The sequence below is a fragment of the Callorhinchus milii genome, unplaced genomic scaffold (genome assembly GCF_018977255.1).
Source record: "Callorhinchus milii isolate IMCB2004 unplaced genomic scaffold, IMCB_Cmil_1.0 Scaffold2, whole genome shotgun sequence".
Classification (NCBI taxonomy): Eukaryota; Metazoa; Chordata; class Chondrichthyes; order Chimaeriformes; family Callorhinchidae; genus Callorhinchus; species Callorhinchus milii.
The window spans coordinates 97724819-97751388 of NW_024704743.1; the positions used below are offsets into that span (position 1 = coordinate 97724819).

Consider the following 26570-nt stretch of genomic DNA (forward strand, 5'->3'; position numbering starts at 1 on the left):
CTGGAGTTAGTGGAGCAGATGGAGTGACCGGGAGAATAAAGTCACAGGAGACCGCAAAGATAGGGTGGTGTAATGCTAGGGAGACAAATGAAAATAAGGACGAAGATCTTAAAATTGATTTGCCAGGGGACAGGAGCCAGTAGAATTGGCAAAGTTGGGTTGACTGGGTCCCTGAGCTTAGAGTGTGAGAAAATATAGGCTGCAGAGTTCTGTATGATATGAGTTTGTGGGGAAGGAGCTCAAAAGGCAAGCGAGCAGGGAACTGGAAAAATCAAGTCTGGAGATCATCATTTGCTAATGGCCATCATATTCCTAAGGTAAGGCTTTCACCTAAGCTTCGCACTATACCTGTCCTTATCGTCCTTACACCTCATAGAAATAACAACATAGATGCATATTATTTAACCCTTTGAGCCTATGCTGATGATACCTCACCACATCTACCCTCTTTGCAAGTTATGGAAGCTGCTGACTCAACTGATCATCACCTTGAAACCTTCCCACCTAATCAATGCTCTCCAATATGGTTGGACTCAGACAGTTGGCTATGTTCCAGCATCTCTGTTCTCTAACCAGTGCCAAACTCTGCACCTCATCACTCCAGTCCTTGCCAGACTCTATTGGTTCCTTGACGTAAGATGAATCAATTGCAAGATCCTCACACTCACCTACAAATCACTTCATGTAATAGTATCTCCCTACCTCTCCAACCGCCGTGGTGTCAAACTACTCCATTATTCAGGGCTTCAAGATGCTACCCCAGGTAAAGGGCACAATATAAATGAAAGTTGTTCTTGTTGTTGAACACTTAACACCCTGGATATCTCCAGCCTCAGTTAGGATCTGGCCTGGTACACTTCTAAAGTTACAACCTTATTGGTCGTGCACCAAAGTAATGTTTGCAACCATTTTCACTACCTATCTCCCATCTCAGTCCCTTTGCCTCCCCCCTTTCCTCACCTTCTTCAAGGTCTGTCCCAACGATTTCCTCTTTCACTGCGCCTTCGGTGATCTTCCCCTCCTCCCCCATCCCTCCCGAAATCCAACCTCCAGCCTAAGTGCAAAACCTCAACTGTCCAGCAGCTTGTGACATATTTTCAAAGTGAAAAGTCCAATACAAAGGGAATTTGTTATTGTCCTGCTCAAATTTCTAATGTTAGTTTTTATTTACTATGCATTTATTGAAATAGCTGGACAGCACCAAACAAGAAGGCACTTGATTGCCAAAATAAAAATTAAATGAACTAACATTTGATCTAATGCTGTGGTTACACTGCATTGTTTGTGTCAGTTTGACATGACTTTCATGAACTTAACTCAGATCACAGATTAGCTTAACAACAACAACAACAAGATTACATTTCTTTAGCGCCTTTCACGTCAGGAGGACGTCCCAAGGCGCTGGACAGAGTACAGCATTTCAGCTTAAGATCAAAGAGCAACTGAATAAACAACTAAAGTTGAAGGAACATGATCTGAACTAACAGAAGAGGTATGTGCTCACTTCATGGAGTTAGATCAGCATGATTACTGCATAAATTGAGCCGATAAGAATCAAAACATTTTAAAGTGTTGAACTTTAGAATGTTCTCTGGATCACTTCCATGTTTTTGATTCGAGAAAAAATGTCAATAGTTCCTCCCCCCACCTCCCATTACCAGTTTGCAACTCATTAAGCTTTGCTCCTGACATGAAAGTTGCTATCTAAATGTAAATTGTTGCTGTTGTTGATTCTGCCGTTTTGATCTTAGCATTAAATTAGGTGTGGTTCACAATAGCACAATTTCAATGACAAGATGTGTAAAAGCCAACAAAAGAACTTAGGGCTCAAGCAGTTAATGTTGCAAATTGTTAAAGAAAAGTTCTCTGCTCTATCTGCCTCGATCAGACACTCTGACCTGTCACTCTCCTCAGTCTTTTGCATGTTGAAGAGAAGTGAAGGAACAATTTTATCCATGTGCTGAGGCTCCCAGATTATAGTTTGCAGTTCATCATTGACCGTCTTCCGTACAACTCCCTGAATGCCTTTGATTCCAGCAATCCTGATCCTGGAATGAAAAAAATAGTTACTTCTTACATTCCTTTACCCACTTCAGATTTTGCAATACAGCTTTCCTTCAATCTCATCAAAACTGTGATCTGAAGCTTGCAGACTTATAATACACAATATAGTGTCAATTCACTTTACAGTATATTCCGTTAAGTGCTTTGAGACATCTCAAAGACATGATAAAGCGCTATATCAAATGCAAGAATTATTATTATTATAATTATTATATAGCAGGACAAAGAAAACATGCACCCCTACAAGACTCCACAGCTCACAACATAAGATTTTTAAGTAGCTGCAGCCCTCAAATGGTTAACTTAGCATCATCAACAGCCTTAAAGTGTGAACAGTTTTTTAAGCCACTTTAGAAATGTGCCAAGTTACTGAAAGTACAATTTCAATAAGGGATGACAGAGAATTAAATTTACAGTCATCCACACACCACTTAGCTCAGCTTTGAAAATATACAAATTAGTGTTGAAAAAAGGATGTTCCTCATAAGTATCTAACAGTTGAGGGAAGTTTGTACTAACACCAAAATACACTGTGGCAAGACAGGGTTGATTCAGTTTGGTTAACTTATGTAAAGTAACTGTATGCGATTAGAAAAGCGCACATTGTTTTTCTTCCTTTGGACACGTCAAAATAATAAATAACTGGATAAGACTAGTTAGATAAGATCAGCTAGAACTCAACTAAACTACAGATTTTTGTCGAAACTTCAGTTCACACAACTTGAGCAAAATGGTAGATAAAAACAGATTTTTATTACCTTTGTAAGATTATGAGAAAAAAAAGCTACATTATTTTGAGCCAAATTCAATCAATGTGTCATTTGAGCAAATGACTTTCTAAAACACTATGAAGGTTCACCAGTGAGAGAAGATTAAAATAAGATATTCAATAAAATCAGTGGCCAACTCCATCATTTCAAGGGTAAATGAAAAACAGTTCAGAACAAAACACATATAAAAGAGTCACAACTATGTTGTAACTATTTTATATGAGATTTATACAAATATTTTCACATTTTCTCCATAGCCTTTGTTTAGAACACAATGAATTATTCTGGGGGTAGCTTTTATTTTTTATTCTGATCATGGCTGGAATTGCATTTAATGTCCATTACACAAATTGTAGAACATAATCATAAACAAATTGTTGGGCTCATATGTACACACTGGTTCTTTGGATTAAAAATTGTAAACCTAAAAAGCTCACAACTTGGAAAAAAAAGTAAATTGATACATAAGAAATTTCTTAATGTGATTCACAATTGGGTTAAGATCTTCTGTAGCTAAGTAGTTTAAAATATAATTAAACTAAATATAACTAACTAAACACGCGAATAACAACAGTTCTTGGGCTCTAAGGTGTATTAATTCCACATGACCATATTAGTAGGCCATAAAGAAAGGATTCAGTTTACAGATTTAATCACTAAGTTGTTGCACCTTAAGGCACCAGTATAAGAATATGCCAGGGCTTCAAAGTAAAGGTTTATAAATATTTTTATTGCTGGTTTTCAAATAATGAGTCTGTCAAAATGAGTAAAAGGCTACATTATTAATTAATGATACATGAATACCTCTGACATTTTCAGTTGCATGGTGCTGTCAAAAAGAAAGCTGCTTTTGTTTGGCAGCTCAAGTAAGTTCAGATGCTGCTTCTGGGTATACTTCTTAGGAAATGTGTCCACAGCACTCACTAGGCATACAGCTGGTTCTCACACATTAGTTTAGTGCTATCTATTATTTGGTAAAATGACTGTTCAGATAATAAATTGAGACATGACGTTTGCTTTTGAAAAAGTAACATGGGCAAAATTCATAATGGGAATAAATTTTCGACTGCGTATTTACAAAAGGCAGATTTAAGGAGAAAGCGAACCAGATAACCTGGCATGGCTGAGAACCAAAAGTTGTGTATTCTGGCAGTTTTATTCCTGCTTTCTCACCCATGCACCTAGATGAGGAGCAGGAAACGAGGCTACCTTTTCATGCAAACGAAAAGGCAGGGCAAAACCATGGACAAGTTTCCTTACTCCACACGCCTAATAATAATCTCTCCAAAAACAATAATAAATTGGTCATTTTCAATCTACGACTGTTTGTGGGACATTGCTGTCCGCAATTGGCTGCCGCGTTCGCCCACAAATATACAGTCAATTCACTTTACAATATGTTCTGTGAAGCGCTTTGGGACGTCCTCCCGAAGTGAAAAGTGCTATATCAAATGCAAGGATTATTATTATTACTATTATTATAAATATAAAATAGAATGAGTAATTTTGGTACCATTATTGATCATCTATCTGTTCGATTTAAAATTTCAGACAAATTAGCAAACCTTGTAATTTATTATTGACAATTAAATATCTTCCTAAAAATAAACATTAAATACATGCTTCAGCTTGACTGACCCAGTCGCTCCCTTTGCTGGCTCAGCCTTCTCCATGTCTCCTGCTCCTATCTTCCCCACCATCGGTAGCCGAGCTTTCAACCTTTGTCCCCATTCTCTGGAACTCCATCCCAAAGTCCTTCCAACTTCGTCATTCTTCGCCCCCTCCACCCCACCCGTCATACTCTCCAACTCCTTCCAGCTGGATACCCATCCAGCTGTGCTAAGTATTTTGAGATTTCCTCCCAACAAGTGCTATATAAATGTAAATTCTATTGTATATAACTTTATAGTGAAATCAAAACTAGCACCATAATTTCACTGTAATGTTTGGTGGAATGATGGGTTGAAATGTGGACCAAAATACCCCCAAACATTTTTACTTACGAGCAGAAAGCAAATTACAGTTGTGTAAAAGAATCTGGCCAGGTTCCCAAGAGCTGCAGCTGGAGGATCTGAACTTGCTAAAGCTGTCAAGATGAACATTTCTGTTTCTAACAGTGTCATATATAAACATAATGCAAAATTTATCTCTCTTGATCTCGTCTTTTTTGTGGTTCTTAAAAACAAAGTGGAAATCCAGCTGCCACATCAACTGGACAGCCATTTTCAACATTCTTCATAACCTTAAAAATTTCACACAACCCGTGTTTTATGGCTAAGTTCACAAGAAATGTCAGATTTCAGGTCTCTATAAAAGGGCATTCCTTGGAGCCTTAGAACATTCTTCTGATGTGAAAGGCGCAATATAATGTAATTTTGTTGTTGTTATGTTCCCAATATCCAGGATTTTACACTATTTATGAGGAAGCTTAGCCCTCTTAATAAACTCTGTCCAAATCCAGAGAAGGACCTCTTCGAGAGTTATTTCATACTTTGCTGGATCCTCTTTCAAATACATATACAAAAATATCCCTCACACAAAAACAGCTCTACTTGTCATAAAACGACACTCACTGAGCCATATTTGGAAATCAGAAGGCTGGATACAGGTCATGCCTAGAATTGTCTTTTAAATTCTTCTAATACTTTAATGCTTTCTTTCCACCATAACCTCTTGTCCATTTAAAAGAGCTTAGATTACAAATAGATCTGAAAATATGATATCCCAGGAAAGGCATGCACACAAAGCAATTTCCTTTGAGCTATACACCAAATCCCCGTATCACAGCAATCCATTGTGACCTGTTGCATCAGTTCATGATTCTGGATATTATTCTAGATATTTGTCTGAAGGGTCTCTCAAAGGTTTTCTGGCAGTACAGATGTATCTGAAAAGTTTCTAAACAGAATTTGCAACCTAATTTGAAAAGTACTTTGTACACATAGCCCTTTACACCAGTTGTCTACTTGCTGCATAGGATTTCTATTGTTTATGAGTTGGTTATTCGGGGTGAGCGCAGACCACCACAGAGAAGTTTACAATGGTTAGAGTAAAAGATCTATCCATATCATGTGATGAGTTTACAGCACAGAGGAAGACCCATTACAGCTGTGCTGGTGCTAGTTTTCCCAATGGACCCATTTACTGTACTCCAATGGCCTCAACTCTTTCCTCATTATTTTCAACAATTTTCCTTAAACCTGTATTCAATTATTGTTTAAATGGACTCCCAATTCATCGGCTATTTTTGGTAAAGACATTTCACATTCAAACACCCTATATAAAAATGTACTGGAGTAATTCCTACAGTTATTCAATTTACAATGCAGTAAATCAGTAGCTGGTATCAAAGGTTATTTTTGGCTCAAAGCGACAAATTGCAAAAACTTGTGGGTGGCTGAACCAAACAGCCTTTATCCTGTCATTTTCTGAGGATTATAGAGAGGCAAGTTTGTGACAATGACCAGAAAACAGATGAAGAAATACACCAGGATTTCTAAAACTAAAGGGAGAAACTCTCACCGGGACAATATTGTAGCCTGCAGTAACAAGCAGGCAAACTGAATTACCATTTTGGAGCCATGAAATCAAAGATTTTTTTTACACTAGAGTTATTTAAAAGAGATGAATAGGATCCCTATAAATCCGAATTCCTGATCCGGAAGTGGCAAAATCAGCAATGACCAGCAATCTCAGCAATCCCAAACAGAAAAAAAGCTAATGGCAGCTAATGTCAATCAAATGATAGCCTTTCATGCAGGAAATGTTGTCAGTGGCAAACCCGATAACTCTGGCTTTATGCACTTAAGTTTTAACGCAAAAGTTCTGAGTTCATGGATTGAAACCACCATGTTACAACAGGGTCTCTCTGTAATTCGTATTTAATTAAATTTGCTTCTCCTATCTATATCTTCCATTTTTTTTAAATTCCGCCTTGGTTTAATATGCTTCCAAATTTGGTATCAGAAATTTTAGAGACCACACCCTCTATACCCAAGGCCGAGTATGTGTATAAAGAAGCCCTCTAGCTCAAAAGCCTGGGGTACTCCACTGAAGATACTAAATTAGTTAATATCTAGTCTCCTTTTGTTTCTAATCTCCAGAACAAAAACAGGAAATAAATTCGATGCACACTAGAAGATGGTAATATTGCTATTCTTCTAAAATTACAATGGTACTGCCCTTTGTGCAGAAATCAACTTCCTGTTACATATTCATTGAAATTCCTCATGATCTCTCTCCCGATTCTTCTGCTAACAGTTTGGAGCCTGCTCCCTTGTCACCCTTTCCCAGCTGCTTCTCTATTTATCTTCAGTATCTTTCACTCGAGGTGACTGGTCTCCTCAATCACATATCCACTGCTTGTCTCACAGACACCTCCACATCCGAGGCACTGACCATTTCATATACACTGAGACAGCAGTTTGCTGAGATCATTGTCTTGAGGTTTTCCATAAGTTGAATTAGAGCTAATGCCGTCCTAATTTTAATACTTCTTGGACCCCACTCATCTTTTTATTCATATGAAAGTAAAGTCTCAGGGCGATCTCCCTTCTGAGCTCTACCCCCAGAGTACTTTGACTGCATGGGGTCTAAACTGGGACACAAACCAGTCTCTGGCCAAATAGGATCCAATACCAAATTTGATTTAAAAATGGGGATAAAGATGAAGATCCTGAAAGTTGACAGATGCCGATTGTGAGTGGTGCATTGCTAGTCAATCTTTGATCAGAGGTTTCAAGCCATCCCTTGACCGAGAAGCTGACCAGAAAAGAAAACGCAGGCCTCCCATCCTAAAACCAGTAGCTGTCAGTGCAGAGGCTCAGTAAGGGATCCTACATTTTTTGTTTTGTTCTTGAAAGAACACGTATATAAAACTGACTTCAGAGTTATGGTTGTAGTTAAGAATTTGTCAAATTCAGTATGCTCCTAATGTTACATAAATAGAATAAATTTAGATGAATTTAGTGGCAAGTTTCCTTACTTTACATGCCTCTGTTTTCCTGGCAGTAAGCAGATTATTAATCGATTGGTGCATCGCTTTTCCGGGGGTAACACAATGCAAAATAACATTTGTATAGTGCCTTTCACATCAGGAGATTGTGTCATCATAAAAGCCTTTCATAAAAAATAAAAATAATAATTTGGTTACTCAATCCATGACTGTTTGTGGGACGGTGCTGTGCGCAATTGGCTGGCGCGTTTCGCCCACAAAATATACAGCCGATTCGCTTTACAGTATATTCTGTGAAGTGCTTTGAGACGTCTCGAAGATGTGTTAAGGAGCTATATCAAATGCAAGGATCATTATTACATTATTGTAGAAGTCAGCTATGGCAAAATATTCTGAATTGTTTTCAGATCTATAAAAAAAACTATCCATGTACCACTCACAAATTTTTAAGTAGGTTTCTGCTTTTTTTTAAAGATTAGGAAAGAAATGCATTCATCATTAGAGTAATAGGTAAGTAAGAACAAGCTGGAAATTATTAGTTTACAATGCAGATAAATTCCACTTATGCAAGTGGATGGCCATCCAGCTGCAAATTAAACACCTACAGCTTTCAGGGCAAACTATACACATATTAAACGTACGCTTCAGTGTACTAAAATAGAAATGTTTTTGCCACTAACCACAACTTGCGTCATCAGAAATGCATTTTTGTATTAATTATCACATTTAAATCACTCTTGCCTGTTACCACAATTTAAATGAGAGTTTTTTTTATATAGAAATAAAAATCCAGAAATTGCTGCTCTTGTTGTCAGTTGTTTTCAAGGTGTTATCTGATCAAAACTAAATTGAATCAGAAAATCTGACAGGGTTAGATACCTACATCACTGTGTGCAACCTACACTAAGAAGGACCGACACAAGCAGCACTGCGGAAAGTTTATATTTTTCGAACAGTCATTTGTCATCGTTACAATGCCACACAAAATAATACATGGAAATTAACATGCTGCAAGTACTCACTTGGTTCTGGTTTCCATATCATCAATGCAAGAGTGGCACATTGCACTAAATCGAGATACAAAGAAGTCATAGCGCCTATGATATGAAGCAGTATCTTCTTCAATGTTGGCAAACTTGACAAACTAGGGTAAAAAGCAAATACTTTGTTTTAAGGGTTGGCGTAAACAACAAGACCGCTAGTCGGCATCTTGGAGCTCTTAAATAATACGTTTAAATAAACAACTTTCACTTATAGAGCATCTGCCACAGAGAAAAACACCAGAAAGCACTTTACAGAGATGAAATAGGAGCCCAAACAGGGTGGGAGATAAAGGGATTGAAAGGAGGTGGTGGGGAGACAAAAAGAGAGATGAGCGAAGGTGCTATCAGGTTTTTAAAGAAATGTAGATGGAGGGTGCAAGGCTGAGGGATTTATAGACAATTCCAGAGAACAAAGGCAAGGTGGTTGAAAGCCTGGAGTCAATCCAATATAATGCAACACACCAAACAAAATAGTTTGTATGCCCAGACTGATGCATACAAATTATCGAAGGAGGTCAGACGAAGTAAAATGAGCAGAAATCAAAGCGAGTAGGGCAACAATTGCTCATCTCAGAAATACAACAGAGTTGACTTGAAAAATACTTTGTCAACAAAAAACATTCAAAAGAATACACTATTTTAGTTCAATATACCTATTATAGACTAAAAACATAAAGGGGAAACTACTCCTTACAAGAATGGGAAATCTCCCTGCAATGTTAGACTCTGTGTAGAAGCAGGTGGAAATTCCGCAGCCGTGAGCAATAACAGTGAGTTGTATGGAAATGGAAGAACCAAGTCTTCGATGTGTGAAGGTTCACCACAATTCGAAGTGGGAAATAATCCTTGCATATGATATAGTGCCTTTCATGCTGGGAATATATCTCAAAAGAGTTTCAAAGGATTTACTGTGAAGTGTAATGACTGTATTTTGGCAATCAATAAAATATAAAAATGACAATACTGTTCTCATAAGAGTCCTCCTGAAACATTTTAAAATATATAGTTAAACTCATATAATTCATATCAGTCGGGGCCATAAGAAGACTACGTTTACCGTGATTCAATGCGTTTTGACCTATTGCCGCATGTGGACTTACCGGCAAGTATTGGAATAGCATTGAATCGCAGGAAATGCAGTTCTGCACAAGTGTCGATGGATCAAACCTACGTTTTCCGCGATTCAATGCAGCAGGTAAGTACAGGAGTAAAGGAGGATAGGGAAACAGCGTTACGAGTTAGGAGGTGATAAACAACTTGTGCAAAGAAATCTAAGTAGTTTTGATAGGAAACTTATGGGGACTTGAGTGGATGTATGACTTAGGCAATTAAGTGATTTATAAAGATAAGACTTATACAAGTTTTATTGTATTTCTCTTCAGCTACTAATTTATTTTTCTACTTTTATAACTAGTACATGAGTTTAGAACAGTTACTTTTATAGTGGAAAAAGTCCAAGAATTCACAAGAACAGAGAGTAGAAAAATTTTTAACATGTTTTACAATGCTCTGCAGCAACTATAACTAACAGTTTATCAAAAACATTCAACTAATTGACCATGTAATTATATATTATATATTGGATAAAACAAAATGTAGTTAACAAAATTACTGTACAAAATGATGCAGCTGTGAAAATTCTTTTTGAGCAAGTTGCTTTTAACCACCTTAAATAAGAAAGGATCAAATAGCTATAAAGAAGCTCAACATCATTTGCTATAGAATTAAATATTTTCACTTAACCATTACCGGCTTACAATTTCAGAGCGTGGCAAAGTGGCAACACAAAATTTAACAGAACAGTCACAAAGGTTCATTCCTGATCCAAAGCTTGCAGTGCTTGCTTATTGATGTGAAGTTATGAAACGTCAGCAATTAAGTCAAAATTCTCACATACACATGCAATGATATTTTAATTATTTTCTTCCAAAACTGTGTTTGGAATTAGAAGAATGTCACAGATCCCTTTGGAAGAAAATCTGTACAGCAGTTTCAATAGCATTAATTAACATTTGCTGGCAAGGCTATGATTTAGCTTGAAATTTGCACAAGCCCATTGTAATTAATTTTAGAGTGACACCTTTAGTCTGTACAAAAGCTGAGAACCAGCAGTGGTTAGGTGATAATCAACATGCTCTCTCAGAAGCTCTAACTCCCATGTAGCATTGATGGCTGGCAATAAACGTCTGCTCATAAAGTCTATGATTTGTGCGAGGCTCATTACTTATCTATTGGTAGAAATAATTAGGTTCTATCCTTCTAAATTATTCCACTTTCAATGTAGGTCTCGAAGATGGTTTAACGAGAGATATGTAGAAGAAAGATGGCATTCTTGCATTCACCTAGACAACAGCATTTACATGTTTTTCTAAAAACACTCTAATGTTATGTGAGGATAAATTGATTGAGCAGTTGATTCACCTAGTACCTTTTTTGCAGTACACAATGCAAAACCAAATAGCACTGCTTGTGTTTCACAGCTTCATACGTTAGTTGTAAATAAAATTAATTGCAGGGTGCAGTTTTGCAAAAAATTCAGTACCCATGTAATGTTTTAATACTGATAATGCTTAATTAGTTTGCCTAACTTGCTCTTCTACACTTAATTTTAAGATCAGATAACACATACTGCCTTTTCAGTTTTTAAAATGCATTTTATCAAGCTTCCTGATGGTCTTAAAAAGGCATTCTTGCTTCTAAATGATAGTAGAATCCTCTCACCCCAAGTGTGAAAGTTTTAACCTTTTGTCCTGTCATTTAGAAGACGGATTGCACTCTACATCCTCACTCCTATCCCTTTATCTTTCCTGAAATAAGCAGGTTTAAAACGGTCTTGTTTACGCCAGACTGAAATATTTATAACCAGCTCTTGATACACCAGTAGAAAATAAAAGATTTCAAAAATAACTCACAAAATTATTTTCATGGTCACGCACATGAGAAAGTTTTCAACTAGATTAAAATTCCACGTGACCTTCAACAAAGAATACACTTCCTTTCTTTCATTCAAAATACAATACCATTCCTTGTGGAATCCAAAAAGTTATTTTGCGCATTTTGTCCTTGAATGGAAAACCTTGAAGGTGAAAAGGAATATAGCCTAATAAATGTAATAGGAGGTAGTGACATTTGATCCATAAAGACAATGAACTGGCATCCAACATAATAGAACAGTTTTAATATATATATATTGCATAGGTGTGTAATAATTACTGCTGATATAGAGCGTAAAACATTTCACAAATACAAACCACTTTAAAAATGGAATGAGCTGCAAGTCTGCACTCTCTCATTATGGCCTAAATCACATTTTAGCAATTTCTGCAATAATTTTTCAGCAGTGAGTGGGAAAGTACCCAACCAAGTGGCCAGTCTATAAACCATGTGCAACTTAAAAGAATGCACTTGCTCTTCTTACTTACCGAATTGGAACCAAGAATTTGTAGCTCAGGCTCTCCAGATTCTAACAGTTTGGCGACCATTTGAAGGAAGCTTTCAACAAAGAGATTGATGCTTTGGGAATGACAAGCCATCAGAAGCTGATCCAGTGCCTCCATTGCAATAAAAACATATCTGTAGAGATAACACAACTGTCAGCTCTGGTAGATTTAGCACTAGCACAAAGCTTCTTGCTTTCTGCCTCCAGGTTCCTCACTTTGCCCTGATCTACAGAAGCTATTAATTTGTGCTGCTCTAGTAATAATAATCCTTGTATTTATATAGAGCCTTATCACGTCTTCGAGACATCTCAAAATGCGTTTGAGTAATCCAAGCGGGAGGTGACAAATGCATGCAAAAGGGTTTCGGCTGCATTTGGGGTAAGGTACGGTCGGAGGCAGACAACATGTGGGAGGTGGAAGAAGGTGGTCCTGGTCAGAGACCGGATGTGGGGAAGGAAGTACAGCTGAGGGTCACACCAGACGCCTACATTGCGCACTGGTTCGTTGAGTCTGAGGGAGAGCCAGGGAGGTTGAGGAGTTTAGATCCGCAGGGGTGAGGACGTTGACGGAAGCCAAGGAGTATGGCTTTCATCTTATCCACATTCAGCTGCAGAAAGTTTATAATTCTTATAAAATAATAATCCTTGCATTTGATACAGTGCTTTTTGTGTCTTCTAGACGACTCAAAGCGCTTCACAGAATATACTGTAGAGTGAATTGACTGTATATTTTGTGGGCGAAACGCAGCAGCCAATTACGCACAGCAGTGTCCCACAAACAATCGTGAATTGAGTGACCAAATTATTTTTTTTTTCTTGAGTGATTATTGTCAGCCATGTGGAGTAAGGAAATTTACCAAGGTTTCGCCCTGCCAGGAATCAAACCAGGTCTCTTGCTTGAGAGATGAGTCATCTAACAACTAAGCTACAGGACTCCAGTTTCCACTCATCCAGGCCCTGATGTCTGCCAGACAAGCTGATAGAACATTGGTAGACCTGGAGTTGGTACTAGAGGAGGCAAAGTAAATTTGTGTGTCATCCGCATTCATGGAAGTTTTCCCCGCGTCTGCAGATGACATCGTCCAGAGGGAACATATGGATATGGAAAAGAAGAGGACCAAGTAACCTGAAGGGACTGCAAGGCTGCATCTCATACTAAAACCTTGAAGACTCTTGAGATAGAAATCCCACCCAAATCTAGTTTTACTCTATTTTCTCAGTATTTCCCCCTCCCCACCCAGTTGCTGGTCATCCAACTCCCCCTCCTCTCCACTGCTGGCCGACACAGTCAATCAGTCGGTCTCCTCAGTTTCTGTTCCTCTCTCCTTAAAACCAGCGTCATTTCTCTTCTCCTCCAAAAACCTACCCTTGGCCCCTCCATCCTCACAAATTACCAACCTGCGCTTCCTTGCCAAAGCTCTGGAATGCGTTGTCGCTAACCAGCTTTGCTCACACCTCTCCCTCCACTCCCTCCTCGAGCCCCTCCAGTCTGGTTTCCGCCCTGCCCATAGCACAGAGATGCCATAGCACAAACAATGTGCCCCCTCTCTCGCTGTAACCAGGGCTCCCTCTGCCTCCTCATCTTCTTGGACCTCTCTGCCACATTCAACAGTCGACCAGGCTATCCTCATGGACCGCCTCTCCTTTCTAATCCACCTCAGTGGGACTGCACAATCCTGGTTCGAGTCCTACCTAACATACCGCCTCATTTTATCTTTTCAAATGGTTTCTACTCCAGCCCCCGCCCGGTCACCTGCGGTGTATCCCAGGGCTCCATCCTTGGCCCCTTCCTCATCTATGCTCCCTCTTGGCGATGTCATCCACAGACACAGGGTAAACTTCCACATGAATGCGGATGTTACACAAATCTACTTCTCCTCCTCCAGATCCACCGATGTTCTCTCAGCTTGTCTAGCGGATATCAGGGCCTGGATGAGAGAAAACGACAACTAAATGTTGACAAGACGGAAGCCATACTCATTGGCTCCCATCAACATCGTCTATCCTGCAGCTCTGACCTCCTCAACCTCCCTGGGCTCTCCCACAGACTTACTGAACCAGAGCGCAACCTCGGCCTCAGATTCGACCCCCAGCTGTCCTTCCTTCCCCACATTCGGTCCCTGACCAGGACTGCTTAGAGCCACCTCTGTCACATTGTCCACCTCCGACCGTACCTTACCCTGGACGCAGTCGAAACACTCGTCCATGTGCTTGTCACCTCCCGACTCGACTTTTCAAATGCCTTCTGCGCCAGTCTCCCCAGCTCTACCATGCACAGGATACAACTGATCCAAAACTCCGCTGCCTGCATACTTACCAGTACTAAACTCCGTACCCCCAATCACACCAGTTCTAGCCAGGCTCCACTGGCTCTCTAACGCCAAACAGATCGATTTCAGGATCCTCACACTTGTTTTCAAATCCCTTCATGCCCTGGCACCTTCCTTTATCTCCGACTTGCTTACTCCCCAATCCACTGTCCCTGCTCTACTAGTTCCAGCCTTCTGTACGTCTTTCGTGCCCTCCATTTCACCATTGGAGGCCGCGCTTTCAGCCACTACGCCCCAAAACTCTGGAACACTCTTCTTCTATCCCTCTGCCTTTCCTCTTCCTTCTCCATCTTCAAGTCGTATCTGAAGACCTTCCTCTTCAACCGTGCCTACGGTCACCTCCCCCTCCCCCACTCGGGGTCATGCTCCGCCACTGTCAAGCGCTCTGGGACATTACTCTGCATGAGAGGCGCTATATAAATGCAAGTTGTTGTTGTTCAGAATTTGACTAATTGCTGAATTCAGCCTCAAATCTGCAGCCAGTTTTAATTTCAGAATTTGCCAAATAATAGTGCTTTTTATGCAGGATAGTGTCTCAGAGCACTTTGACTTTTGTTAGAGAGGGATTGGATATTTTGAAGGGTGATGAAGATATGGGTGCTGGGTGGCCACAGTGGGAGTATGTAGATTGTGTGAGGAAAACAATTGTCGATTATGAGGGGTGTGGGAAGAGTTGGGAAGGGTGTGGATAAGGGAAGGGGGCTGTACATTTCAAAGGCTGTTCACGGTGGCTGTTCTGGGACAACCATCGATGTGTGCCGTGGAGGATTCCCAGCAGAGAGAGGCAGTGGAAGGGTCAAGGAGAGAGAAAAGGTCAGTTGGAGAGAAGAACTGAAAATGAGTAGTGAAGGGAGAGTTGTGAAAGCGGTAGTCATTAAAATTAGTATTCCTTAAGGTTCCCTTATCAATCTAACTGCTGCATTTCATCTTTTACCAAGGATTAAACACAGCCAGTATCAGTTCTGCAGTGGCATTCCATGTCTCATTTCCTCATTAGGCAAGTGCTCCTCCCTCTGCAATGGTTCTGACGTCAGTTTTAAGAGCTCAAATATATGACTGCCCAGGTAGAGAGGTCACATAAAATGAGTCAACCAACCCATGGTTATGAGCTGGTGCATAGCAGTTAGAATCATTAAAAGGAGTCGTACTTACATGATTGGAGTTGGGATTCTCTTTAAATAAAAGACCTGGGAAACTCAGGAGTGTGGCGGTTTTCAAACTAGCATTGAGAATTAACATGAGTTTCCTCTGATGGGATGATTATGCCCACAGACTAATGATAAAGTGGCACTGCCGTGTAATTTTGCTTGCTCTAAACAGCAGAGTAAGTAAAGGAGATATCAACAATAAGAACATTGGAAAGATTGTATAGATGCATTATAAAAGCCTGAGACAGGTTCAGCTGGGCTCCGTCCCCCTCCTAAATGCAAGGTAATTTTAGATGGTGACCCATGGTATCTAGGGAATGTTCAATTGTAACAAGAATCTAAATGAAATAGTTTAAAGTTCAAGTCTCTTAAATAAGTGATCTTTTAAGTGAAGATTTATACTGAATTCTTTACAATGTTAAGAAAGCAGTTACAGTTATAGTGCATGTGACTGCATGACAGCTTTGTAGTAAAAACAGTAGTTTTAATCAATTATGAAAAATGCAACTCATGCCATTAAAACCTGAAAAAATTAAGCATAGAGCAAAAATTAAGAGATTCAATTAAAGAATATAGAAAATTCCGAGGGATATAAATTTCAACATCTTCAAACATACTTCATAGGCTATCAATGTGGCTGACTTTTTCTCCCAATAACATCTCTTATTTTTGGCAAACTTTCAAATGATCAGAATTTTAAAATCAGAACAGTAAAAAGAGTAAGTTACTTACCCACATCTATGCCGGACAACATCCCTGCTCAGCCTCTCAGCAAGGTACTTCCCTATTCGATCCAGTTTATCTGGAGCCGAAACTGCGTAGAAGGTCAACTTCTCCATATCAGCTTTAACAAGACCATCCTGATAGGCCAAAACAAGACAGCAAACTTATCAGTGAACATTTCCAAAGGATATGTGTACCTTACACAACAAAAAGATTTGCACAATAGTTATGATATAATAATCTGGGTTCATACACTCAGACCCCACATTAAACCATAGCATGAAAATGACTGCCTTCTGGATCATTTTTGACATCACTTCCTATGTGTTGTGCGCTATTGGCAATAAGTTACATCAGCAACAACCTGATAATCCAGAAGGTGACCATTCTTTAGCATGAGAAACTGGCCTGTCAGTGTCAGAATTTGGATGTACTCACAGTATGCATGCGCTGCAAAATAAACCATTGCTGAACCATGGTGTTTTATAATGGGGTTGCCCTGTATATCTAAATCCAAGGGTATCAATTTCTGTGCTGATGAGTCCAATACTTTGGGCATTCAATTGCAAGTCGCCCACATCAATATACTTAAATTCCAAACCTAAGAATACTAACGCAACTCATTGCACTAATGTGATTTTTTCCCATTTCTTCCATCAGTTATTCTTACAGCCCCAAAGCAAAGTTACCAGATTGTGGAAACTTTGCACTGTGGGTCTGAGCCAACTGGGAAATTGTTTAAAAATTATTCAAGTCATTTTACTTGGAACTCTTACAGCCAGCAAAGAGAACCTTTCATATCAGAGAGGGACAAATTGCAATCTACTTCCCACAGTTGAGTATGCATTAACCTACTGTGCCTTAGGGTTCTTACCCAAGGATTCAAATTATATCAAACCAGTGCTTCGCAGCAAAGAGAGAAAGATCCAAGATAGATTTACTGGATTGATCTTCCTCTTGAGGTATTTTTATCACTTCGTTATATCCAAACATTGTATTCATAAAAAGATTTTCTAATACAATAAAATCCTCATAACTCATCTCTCAAAAGGAAAAGGGCTCAGTGATGAACTATCCAGAGTGGCAAGTTAGGCGTATGTATAAATACATAAGTAAATGCGGCCGGGATATTGACAGCATGATGACTTTAGTGGTAGTCACAAGTTAATCCAGGGTCAAGTTATCAGCAGTTTACTGTATGAACATACTCATGCATTAGCACCTACAATTGCAATCATTGATAATGTAGCTGTAATAAAGTTCTGGTCTTCTGAGATCTTATTGTTTTGCAGGATGAAAATTCCTTCCTGGTATAGAATATGGAAAAAGTGAACCAGACAAGATGGTACTGTACTTTACACTTTTATAAAGCCAAGTACCATGCTGCTCTGTTTACCTTTTAACCTAATCTACAAGGAATAAAACACTTATTTAAAAATAAAATGCTGAATTTCACAATTGTAAACAGGAGACACATTTTTAAGTACAGTTTGTCAAAGTCTGTATATTGCTGCAAACCTTCTGAATGCAGTAACGCACAAATTTAAAGCATCAAATCATTGATCTGTTTAGTGCGAAAATGCCAAGTGAAGGCAGCTAGTCATGTTGCACCTCAACACCTTCTGGCGCTGAATGTTTGAGACCTCTCACCATGAAACACATATCAGGCAGTCTCACAGATCCTTCCAACATAGTCTATAGGATGCAGAAATTATGGTCACCAGAAATTAAATATATAGGATATGAACAGATGTACAAAGCATGTGAGAGCACAGAGACAGAGACATACACAGATAGTGTGTGTTTACACCTGAGCTGGGGTTGGGCAGCACAAGGTGGTAGGCAGAAAGATGACCGAAGACGCAGTCAATAAGGAAGGTCTTGAGATGGATCTAGGGAGGCCAGGGAAGAGGAGAGTTATAGGGATGGATTGAGTTCCAAAGAGTGGGGGAGATAGGCTGAGTGATGGTGGGGCCGGGGGATATGAAGCATACCAGTGCCCACCAAGTAGAGGGAGCAGATGGGTTTGTAAGATTTGAGAAGGTCATGGAGATAAGGTGGGGCAAAAGCAAGGCGGAAGCAGGCAAGCGTAAGCAATTCTCTGGCATTGGTAAGATATAGGAAGTAAGAAACAAAAAGTAATAGCAGATGCAGTGTTAATTCTCCTTCCACCAGACAGTGCACAAATAACTGAACTTAGTAATAAAAACAGGGCAGCTTCATAATAAGCAACCGTATCATACTGGCAAGTGAATTCCAACATTTGCTCAAACACAACTTGGACTCTCAAAGTTTTTAAGTTCCCAGAAAATGAAAAGACATTGTTGCTAGAAAGATGGTGGAGTTGAGGCGTTGAGACGTGTTAGAGGAGTACATGACAATTGCTTCATTGAATATTCCAAATAGGGCTAACATCTCAATTATGTTAGTGGTTTGTGACGCATTCCAAGCCAGCGAGCGCTTCTTCACAAAATGTTCCTTTTTGCATTTGATTCTATTTTCAAACTGCCTTTCGTCAATGATAGTTAACTTTGTGATTTAAGCCTACTCTGGAATCCTCCAAAGACCGGGTGAAGGTTTTATGTCTAGTAAATAATTATTTAACCTGAAATACATAACATTACCAAGTTGCCATCATATAAGCTCTAAGGTGAGGAGCAAAAAGGCAGTTCAGAATGACCGTGCCAAGCACTGGAATTCATTTCCACAGGTGCTGTCACCCAGAATCAGCAATATGAAGAGTGATTTCAGTTTTGTTGTTACAGAAATCCATAATAATGTGAAGCCCTGAAACAATCCATACGCCTGCAGGCAATAACGTGAACTCCATCAATATGTCACTGAACAGCTTCAATGCTGTCCAGTCTTGTGGGTACCTCCACGACTCTCGACTTATTTTATTTTCAATCCATTGTCATCCAGGCATTTGTTTCTTTAAAATCGCTTTTGTGGTGCACTGACCTCTCTGGTCACATTTGCCAGTAGTTTGGCAGTATGATTCACCTCTTTCACTTCCAATTTTCAATCAAAGGTTAGTGCTTGTGTTTGTTTCATTATGTTCCTGTTGCTCGGCTTGGTTCTTTTGAATTATCTGACTTTTAGTGGCTAAAAATAACATTCTCTCCATCACAAGCTTTCCTGGGTGCATCTTTATTCGCTTGTTCTATGCTTCTCTGAATATCTTCCTCTTCCCATACTTCACTTGAATCATGAAATATGGTCTTCCTCCTCTTCAGAAGCAAACAATGTTACAAATGAACTTAATTGAATGGTCTCCTATGCCAACAATTTTTTTTAGTATATCAAGGTGGAGCTCATCAATCTCCTACCTGCAAGTAATTTATAACCTTAGTTGATCAAAAACCAATTCAACTAATCTGGAGCCATTGTACAGCATTCCGAGACGTTATTCTGTGGAAGGGCGCTATATAAATGCAAGTTGTTGTTGTGTTTTACATAGTTGAAGTTTAGACTATTTAGCTCCGAAGTCCAATTAAGCAAAAGACCAAAAATATACATTTTGCAAAACAAAACAAGGACTGAAGTTCTGTTCTATTATATTACATTATTAATATACAAACACACTTACCTTTGGATCTTCAGGGAATATGTTATCTACTAAGCGCTTGTATCGAGGGCGCAAAGCACCACAGCAACCACATACTCCTGTGTAAATACAAATAAGTTACATCAGACTGGATCTGAAAAAGTGCAGTGTATAAATAATGCATTTGAAGAGATAATGAGCTACTTACAATATAACGTTTATTCACTGATATTGCTATACTAACTTTAGAAAGTTTAACCATTGACTAATGTATGCTAGAAATTACTTACCGACCAACTGTTATTAACCTTTAGTTTTGAAGTTATACTAATTATAAAAGCGCTTTGGGACATCCTCCTGATGTGAAAGGCGCTATACAAATGTAACTTTGAATTTTTGTATTTGTACTAGATGATTCAATTGCTCTAAAAGTTACTAATCTCACACGCAGCCATTTATAGTGGGAATGGCACTTTGAACAAAAGCATCTAATTCTTGCACACATCAGCTTTTCAATTGGAGGGAAATATGTCAAAAAAAAAATTTGTTTTCTTTCCAGAATTCTTAGTGTATGCTGGATTTGGAGTTAATATCCAAATCCATGTTGATACATGTATTGTGTCTCTCAGTGTCAGTTAGGAGAAACAAAATCTTAAAAAAAAGGAATGGGAATAGATTAGATAGCATCAGTAGGGGACTAGCACTAGCAGATTCAATGGGCTGCAAATATTCTGGGATACTCTTTCAAACAGGCAGACTGCGGCAGCCATACATCATATTAATCAGGAAAAAAATTATACTGGTTGTGATAAACCTCTATAACAATAGTTATCAGATATATTGCATTATTTCCAATTTTCTGTATTATTATTATGTGTCACACTGTCGGCTGGTCCCCCAAAAATTGTTAACCTAATCTATCATAACTAATCTCATACCTTAAAATATTACCAAAGTACCAGTGAATTATTAAATAAGCATTCACATTACTTAATTCTGAACAGTACACGGACTTATACAGTGCAGGAGTAATGTTATTCCTGCATAACACGGTTTAAAATCTTGGCTGAAAGGCGAGAGATACAGCACCATTGAGCTGCAATCACAGAAAGAGTGCATTAGTAGAATTCTCTACCTCACAACACATTCTCTAGCTACTGAAGGCAGATAAGCAATGTATTTGTCATTAAAGTAGGTACCTAAGGCAGCATGCCAAACAATTACAAAGTGAATGTCACTGATCAGAAACAAAAAAATAAATGAGAAATTCAGTCAGTTTCCTAAAAGTTCCATGAGGCAGAGATACAAATAACACCTGCAACTCATATAGTGACTGGATTTGCAAGCAATAGGGACAGTTCTACCATCACCCATGGTTTCCATTATTCTTCAACACAGCTCATGTCTCGAATTCAACACTAGGTCAGTTGTGCCGAAATGAGCAATCAATTATTTAGCAAGAAATGAAGCAGCATCAGTTACACTGGATCACTTAAAACCCTATTCGTTGAGAAAATAGAATCAAAGGCCTGGATCTTGCCTCTGAAAACTATCACACTTAAATGTGATCTTTTGGAACATTAAGGACAAAATAGCTACTGGCTAAACAAATCTTGAATTATGTGCAGCACTGCACAAGGGTAGCTTCAATTTGTTCTGGCTTCCAATTCAATAAACATTATTTAAAACTTGAATGAAGTCTAACGTTGAATGTAGTTAAGGTACAAACAAAACAATGGTTACAGAACAATAATTACCAAGATAGTCATTAACAACATTTCAGAATCTATTTTTAGAACAATTTTTATTTTATTACACTGTCCGTGTAAAATAATTCAATAAAGGTATCAATTTGGTTCAGTTGATATCACTCTCTCCTCAGGTGTGTATGTGCATGCACTGATCACCTTTTGGAGTGAGTTCAGGTGCATCTGTATCAATGTAGATTGGAAGGAAGACTGTGAATTTTATATGCTTTGGCATCTCCCAACCTCTCCAAAGTGATTACACCCACACTCCTTTACCTGCCTTCTTCTTTCAACTGGTTCCGGCCTCCTGCATGTCACTCGTCCCCTCCGGTGCATCATCAGCGGCCGTGCTTTCAGCCACACTATTGAGCTCTCTCTGTCAATCCTGCCACCTTGCCCCTCTTTGCCATTCTTCAGATCGTGCCCGACGAACTTGTTTTGACCATGCCTACAATAACTTCTCTCTGTCTTCCCAGCTCAGTGTCAAGGTCCATCACTATTAAGCGCTTTGAGATGTTACCCCAATGTGAAGAGCCCTATATAAAATGCAAGTTGCTGTTGTCGAACACAGTATGTAATCCAAATAAGTATGGCACTCTTACCACACTGCAGTGCAGATTTGGAAAAGATGCAACTGGGAGATATACAGAAAAGCATTCGCAAAGCAATCATAGGGAATTTGTTTCTTAGTTCAGTATTAAACTGCAGTTCTATCAACTCTATTTGGAAGCGAGAAGGTCCGTTGTCCACCTCGACTATAAAGCGAATGAAGTTCTGTGAGAACTCACTGAAAAAGTGACAGATTTTTTGCAAAATGTTATGTATCATGTGGAAGAGAATCAGGATGTTTTTTGTTGAAATTCGGGAGTGTTGAAAGCAGACAAAGTTGTTTCCTTGCATTTGTCTCTCCCGCAGTTGAAGTCAAATGCACCACACAGCCATGCAGTGTGCCAAATTGATCCTGCCCTTTAAGACATGTTCAGAAGATTCAAGTACTTGGTCATATCCACCAGAAATGCCAGACGGTATAACCAATCTGATAATTAAGATACTTCAACGTGTTGGAATGTCATGCCAATGTGAAAGGTGCTATACCTATGTAAGTTTGTTGTTCTTTATCACAATGTATAGAATGCATAAATTGCGCATCTCTGCCCTCAATAAATACAAACTTTGCAAAACTGCACTAGATTCAACCAACTAACTTCACAATGGTACAGTGGGTCTCCATATTGACTGACCAGTTCTTCCAGAAAGCTGGTAAACTGGCAATGAATCAATCCCTGAGCATGGATGAAGTTTACTATGACATCCATTAGAGATTCAATCCATTATTTTTCCACAGAGATTTTGTAGGTGAATAATGTTGCGGGAAGGTGTGAACTGCAATTGTGAATTCAGTTTGTCACTTAGCTTTCACTCTGGCAACTACTCCTAGTTAGTTCTTTCTTGATGCTCCATCTGGAGCAAGAAAAATCAGCTCTATCCATGCACTCAACCAATTTCAATAAGACATCTGCTCCTGTTGTTCAGCCCATCAGCCCATCAGTGAGGCAAGTTCAAACAACTCTTTTATGATACTGAAATTCTGTCACACCCTCAAATAAATATAGGAGACTTTCAAGTCTGTACTTTCATCGACAGCAATTCAATAGGCAACAAACTGCTGGGTGTTTCTACTCAGCTGTTGCTGCACATTTTCAGCAAGGTCATCAATTTAAACAACCACAGTGTTTGGAGAGATAGTAATATTGTAAAATGATTGTTTCTTTGCTTTTCTGGACACATATGCCGAGTTAAGCTATGTTTGAGGCTTATTTTCAACTCAAAGTTATTGTTATTGCAATATCTATATCTTTGAAGCGATGTGCATATGTTATATGTTCATCCTTTGTATACATCACAGCAAATACCACCACCATTAGCCTACATTCCATATCACAAAGAGGAACTAACTTGACATTCGATCTTCTATGTCACAATAAGATTTATATATTAAAAAAAGTACAAAAATAGTGTGCTTCAGCTTACCACAGGACAGCAAGGGTCTTGGCTCCGACCCAATGTTAAATCTATAGAGCTGTTCAGGCTCAGCTCTGGGTACCCGATTGTACCTTCGCATGTCTTCCAATCTGCAGCTTCAGGCTTAAGTGTTGGGTTTCACTGCAGCAAAGAATTCTATATCAACAGCCAGACACATAATCTCTCGTCTTACAGGAAAGAAACCTAGAAAATTGCACTGGACACCATCAGGCAAGAAACAATTTATAATTAACATTGAGTGTACGCCAATGTTAAAGAGATCGACTGCAACACAGAGTTACAGCTGTGTTTTCCTACCCATAGAGATATGTTTGGGCCAAGATAGATGCCCCCTCCCTAACTTCTGTGTTATGGCAGGGAGTGAGAGTGTTCTTAACTCAAGAAGGCAGGAATCAAAATGATCTGCTTAACACACGAGTTTGGCAAGGTATTCAGCAGTAGATCTGAATCGGACTATTTGTACGAAGCTGGTGGAAATCCTCTATTCAATTTTTGCTGGAACTGATCATATGAGAAAAAAATAGTGAGGAGGCAACATTAGTAATTAGCTATTCGTTTGGCTTCGCAAACTCATTTTACAGAAAGAGACCTTCTAATAAAATAAAATGTGAAGAACAGTCTACTGGGAGGGCAGTGGAAAAATGTAATTTCAGTTCAGCACCAAAATCCAGATATTGGACACTCCACACTTTTACAGGGGGTGGGGGTGAGGGCGGAACGTACTTTGTCAGAAGTGCCTTGGATAAGACAAACAATTCAGGTAAACTTTAAAGATCCTGTGACACTATTTGAAAAAAGAAGCGAGTTTCTCCCTGTGTCCTAGACAACAATCCACCAAATAAAAAATATATGATTCCCTTCATGGTTGTTTATGGGCCCCTGCTGTGCGCAAATTGGCTACCACATCTGCCTACAAACACGCAACATCATACTTCAGAGTAACCTGTGCAAAGTACTTTGAGACAATGACTCGATACGATGCTGCAACAAATGCAAGGACAGAACTAAATACCTAATTGCATAAGCCTCAAAAATGCCTTAAAAGCTTGCAAAAGAATGGAATATCATTCAACTGGGTCATGGTTTCTACATAGAAAATATTCTGAGAATACAATTTTTCAGTTTTCCCACATGGCTTTATTACAAAGCCAGAGATGTCCTTCAGAGAGAGAGCAGGACCTCCATCTGTTATCCAGAAGGGCTTTAATCGAGGCCATACGCTATATGGCCGATTCTCTTGCCAAAACCTAATGTCGTTGTGAATCCTGATTATATCACACGTAAGTAGGTTTTCACGTATGTTTTCAAAAAATGTGATCTAAGAATCTTTGGTTATTATTATTTATTATTAATACAATTACTATTATTTGGTTATCGTGAATTCAACAACATTGCACTGCAATTCAAACAACCACGTCTCTCGGAATAACCTCAACATTTATGGTAAAAGGATTCCGGCTAGCAAATGAACAACTCTTCAGACCTGAGCAAATGAATCCCATTAAGGACGAGTGCTGAAAAGTCAGAATGTAAAATGTGGAGGTGTGAGTTTGTGAGACTTTGATGTCTTGACAACACAAGCAGATTATGTGTTGGTTTCTCCACAGACACTTTTCTTTGAATAGGAGTGATGGTAATACTAAGAAATGGTTCACTTTTCCAATTTCCATATCACGGTCAAGCACCCCAGGCCAAGTACAGCACAAATTAGATACAGAGCAAAGTTCAATTTACTTTGCTGTACCAATGTAGCTCAGTCCTAATCTCCGAAAAGGTCTCCTACTGCTACAGGAAAATATTTACAGACTAGATTACATACTTTAAGATGTCCTCCTGATGTGAAATGCACTATGTAAATGTAAAATTGTTGTTGCAGCAATTCTCTGGCCTTGGGAGTCAGATTTAGAGCTGCAAACACACACAATTTTATCCATTAGCAACTGGGTGGAAAAGTTTCCAAACTAATTTTGTATAAGACTCTTAAAAGCTAAGAGATGAAATGATTTCTTCTCCAACGTTTGGAGATGCATTCAGCTTCCACAGACATGCATTTTTCAGAAGAGGCTGCTGCACAGCAATTGGAAGCTCAGTCTGGTTTTCTCTCTTTAACCTAAGGACACTGAATCTATTTTTAGCACTTTTACTGCAAAGATCAGGGGATCGAACTTGTAGACTTGGAGCGTTCCAGATTTGTATGAATAAATTTCACTCAGGTAGACTACCAAACAACCTGTTAGGAACCATTTTCAATCTGGACAACCAAACTGCAGAGCACTAAAAACATTTGAAACTCTGCTAACATCTTATGTCAGAATATTGGCCTTCCTTGGTCAACACAGTGTTTATAGTCAATGCTTATCTTGTGAAATAATTATGGCATGTGCTTAAAGGCAGAAACACAACACAGACTTCAGTATCACCATAATAAGCAGTTGCTGTTAGTTTTCTGCAAGCCGACAGTTCAGAGACTGTCCCAAAGAGTTAATCATTCAGAGATACAAAACTTCCAGTCAAACACTTACTCACGTCAAAGGAACAAAGATCCATATCCGATGATTCTCGAGGAAGTAAATAATAATAATAATAATAATCCTTGCATTTGATATATAGTGCCTTATCATGTCTTCGAGGCATCTCAAAGTACTTCACAAGATATACTGTAAAGTGAATTGACTGTGTATTTTGTGGGCCAAACGTGGCAGCCAATTGCACAAAGCAGTGTCCCACACAGTCATGCATTGGGTGACCAAATTTTAAATTT

General features: G+C 38.9%; 1 protein-coding gene across 3 annotated transcripts in view; it reads right to left on the reverse strand.

The window, feature by feature from the left end:
* LOC103183439 (protein EFR3 homolog A) overlaps nucleotides 1–26570 on the reverse strand; it is a 103915-nt gene that overhangs the window by 55438 nt on the left and 21907 nt on the right. For 2 of the 3 annotated variants that reach the window (XM_042346807.1, XM_042346806.1), the window contains exons 3-8: nucleotides 23798–23929; nucleotides 20061–20137; nucleotides 16481–16608; nucleotides 12254–12404; nucleotides 8811–8932; nucleotides 1899–2048 (exon numbers count right to left, since the gene is read on the reverse strand). In XM_042346807.1, the coding sequence (XP_042202741.1) occupies nucleotides 1899–2048; nucleotides 8811–8932; nucleotides 12254–12404; nucleotides 16481–16608; nucleotides 20061–20137; nucleotides 23798–23888 (719 nt within the window). In that variant the 5' untranslated portion in view covers nucleotides 23889–23929. The remainder of the gene's footprint in view (nucleotides 1–1898; nucleotides 2049–8810; nucleotides 8933–12253; nucleotides 12405–16480; nucleotides 16609–20060; nucleotides 20138–23797; nucleotides 23930–26570) is intronic. The other variant, XM_042346808.1, reaches the window with a different exon arrangement.